Raw genomic sequence first — 3,208 nt, 5'->3', positions numbered from 1 at the left:
CTTATTGCAGCTGACTTCCCTATCTACTCCCAGAGACTCGGAGAGCATTTATGCAGAAAAAGGTTCAGCTCTAAGGTAACTGCCTCTTACCCAGGCTTTCTTAAAGCTGGAATATAGTCAGCAGAAGAATGTAGTACTTGTTCCTCAAGTGTCCTCAAAACAACTCTTAGAGCTTCCATAATCATTCTCACGGGCCTTTGATTGGGCCAGCCAGCGACGATTCTAGCACGTTCCATCCACCTTTTCTTCCAACCTTCTAACCTGATACGCCTGCTTAAAGCCACGCCCTCCGGAAATGACCAATCAGAGAGTGTTAAGTGCGCCGGATGAGGCGGGCCCAGCTCTGCGCTGTTGACGAATCACCAACCCTAGACAGCAGGGGGGGCGGAAGCGGAAGCCCTGGTTTGGCCTTGGGTTCCGCGGTGGATGCAAGTGAGAAAACCTTGGGACCAAAGAGTTTTGAGTTCTCGCCTCTTATTTAGCAGCAGAATCGGGCGAAGAGACTCCTGCAAGCGGGGAAGGGAGGAAGCTCGACCGCCCGAGAAAAGAGCGAGCGGGCCGGCAGCTGCGAGACAGAAACGAACTGTGTGCAGGATCCTTAGAGGCCGGTCCTGGTTAGCACCGTTCCTCCAGGCCATGGTGCGGGCGGAGTTCTGGGCGATCCCCAGGTGAGGGCAGCGGCTCCACCCGGGGTTTCTACCGCAGAAGAGCTGAGTAGATGCGGGGTGGGGAAGAAAGGATGCTGCCCGCACTGCTTCCCGGTAGCACCCTGAGCGGCCGCAATAGCCGCAGCAGCAGCAGCAGCGGAAAGCACAGCGCGGGCCGAGGTGGCGGCTCGAGCTCCTGGTAAAGACGCGCATTAGCTGTTTCTCCGTAGTATGCGAGTTGACAAAACAGCCAAAGAACAGGGCTCCCCATTACAATCTCCTTCGAGCTCTTTTTCCTTGCTACTCGGAACTGATTTATGTGGAAGCATGCCTTGCACTTGTACCTGGAGGAACTGGAGACAATGGATTCGACCTTTAGCGGTGGTCATCTACCTGGTGTCCATAGTGGTTGCGGTTCCCCTTTGCGTGTGGGAATTACAGAAACTGGAGGTAAGTGGGGCCTGCACCATTGGTTCTACCCTTTCTTCTACCTTCCTGCCCATCTTAGGTTGCCTATTTTTACCGTGGATGCCTCAGACTTGACATACTGAAAACGATATAATGTAAATGAGCCCAGTCATAGGACATAAACCTGTCTGGTTTTTTGTTCACGGTTTTTCAAAGCATGCTACAGGTGGAGGTCGGACCAGGTCGAGAAAATAGTAACAATATATTAAGAAAGCGGCTTAGAAGAGCACTGTTTTGTTTTGCAAGTATTCATCAGTTCCTTAAAAGTAAGGTAATTTTATTCTTTAATCTGATCTGTTCAGATTTGGTCTTAACTGGATCAAGTAAACTACCTTGAAAACCATGTGTTGAATTTTATTAGCATTTAACTACCTTCCTTAATTAAAGGATTCTATGTGGTTTAACTTTGTTGTTTTTTTACTTCTGAAGATAACTCTTAACCAGCAAAGATTTTGCAAAAAGTCCCATGTATTTTTTTTTTTTTGCTGTCATAATCTTATTATGACATCAGTGAAGTACTAAAAGCTGGAAGATCCCAAGGTAATACTTAACTAAGATATGTACTTTATAAAAATTGTATAATGAACTTTAATTCAAAGTTAATAATAACTTTTACTTAGAAGCACCTCTATTACAAGAGAAATCATAAGACCATGGCTATTTTTATTGTGGAAATGATTTTTACATAATTAAACGAAGTGTATTTAATATACATTTGTTTTCTGTGTGTTCACTAAATTATTTTTTGTTGCCTTTCTCATCCTGGAATAGTTCATATAGTTCGTTTTAAAGTTAATGTAATATTCAACTACATTGGATTTCCCATTTGTGAGATATTTAGATTATTTACATAATTTATCTACTAAAGACATTATTACTACAAATAAGGATTTCTTACTTTGAAATATTTCTTTGGAGTATGGCATAGGAAACACTTAAGGTTAATAACATGTATATTATCAACCTAGTTGAAGACTTTTCTTAGTTGGTTTTAACTGTAGTTTTTAAATGCCAGCTTTTAAGGGAAATTTTATTCTGCAATCTGCACTGTTAACACCCTGAGCCAAATTCTCATATCTTTACCGGACTGTTGTCAATCAATGCACCAGCAAAAGTATTGAATTAAAACATAAGTCACATTATACGTGTCCTCTCCTCAAAGTTTTCTGGTCACTCCTAGTCCCAGGTTAATTCCTGGTCCCAGATTAAAGGTCAATATTCCTAACTATGTATGGCCTTTAAGGCCCGACATGACTTGACACCAGCCCCACCCAATCCCCCTCTGACTTTTTCTCCTTAATTTCTGAGCTTCTACTACACTGACTCTGCTCAATCATGAGGTGATGCTCCCTCCTTTAAGGCCGTTGTACTAAATGTTTCCCATTGATGGCATGCCCTTGCCCCAGATGGTTTTCTCATTCCTTTATGTCCTCAGGTCTTGACTCAGATGTCACCCAGATACCCTGTTTAACATTGCAAGCTTCTTTTTCTCAAGTCTTCATATCCTCTTTCCTGATTTATTTTTCTTCCCAGGATTCACCACCATTTAACATGATATACATATTTTACTTATTTTGTTTTCTTCTCCTTCTGCCCAAATGTCTGATAATTAATGATTATTTGAGTCCCAGTGATAAATCAGGCATGTGGCAAAAGACAGAAACATGACACCTACCATCATTAAATTTACTGGTGGAGACAAACAGAATCAATAAGAACAAATCAATAAAATAAAATCGTATAAAAATGCTATGGAGGAAACTAAAAAAGATTTAAAGAACAAACAGTCAGGGCCCACTTATTGCACGTCTTCAAAAGGCTATGGAAAATTAGGTGGAAGTGGAGGGAAGTTACAAAGTTCTTTATGATAGTTAAGAGGTAGTAGCTGCCTGGGCTGTGGTGACTTATGGCCCAAATCAGAATAGCAGAAATAGAGATAAAAAACTGAATTTTAAGTGACCTTGGAACTGAAGAAACAAACTTAACAGTAGACTAGATTGGTAAGGGGAGGCAGTAAGAGAGAAGAAGAAATCAAGAACCACTCTGAGGTCTCTGTCTTGTACAAGAACAAGGTAAATGGTGATGCCAGTTAC

The 3,208-nt window shown here is 41.9% G+C and overlaps 1 protein-coding gene across 1 annotated transcript in view; it reads left to right on the top strand.

The window, feature by feature from the left end:
- The first annotated feature begins 385 nt into the window (after positions 1-385).
- Positions 386-3,208, top strand: part of TMEM184C (transmembrane protein 184C) — a 19,285-nt gene continuing 16,462 nt past the window's right edge. Inside the window, exon 1 of the mRNA XM_011359403.2 lies at positions 386-1,097. Coding sequence (XP_011357705.1) covers positions 879-1,097 — 219 coding nt within the window. The 5' untranslated portion in view covers positions 386-878. The remainder of the gene's footprint in view (positions 1,098-3,208) is intronic.

Source organism: Pteropus vampyrus, unplaced genomic scaffold (assembly GCF_000151845.1).
Source record: "Pteropus vampyrus isolate Shadow unplaced genomic scaffold, Pvam_2.0 Scaffold47, whole genome shotgun sequence".
Taxonomy (NCBI): domain Eukaryota; kingdom Metazoa; phylum Chordata; class Mammalia; order Chiroptera; family Pteropodidae; genus Pteropus; species Pteropus vampyrus.
Note: the sequence above shows the minus strand (reverse complement) of the source record. Positions and strands in the feature narration are given on the sequence as shown.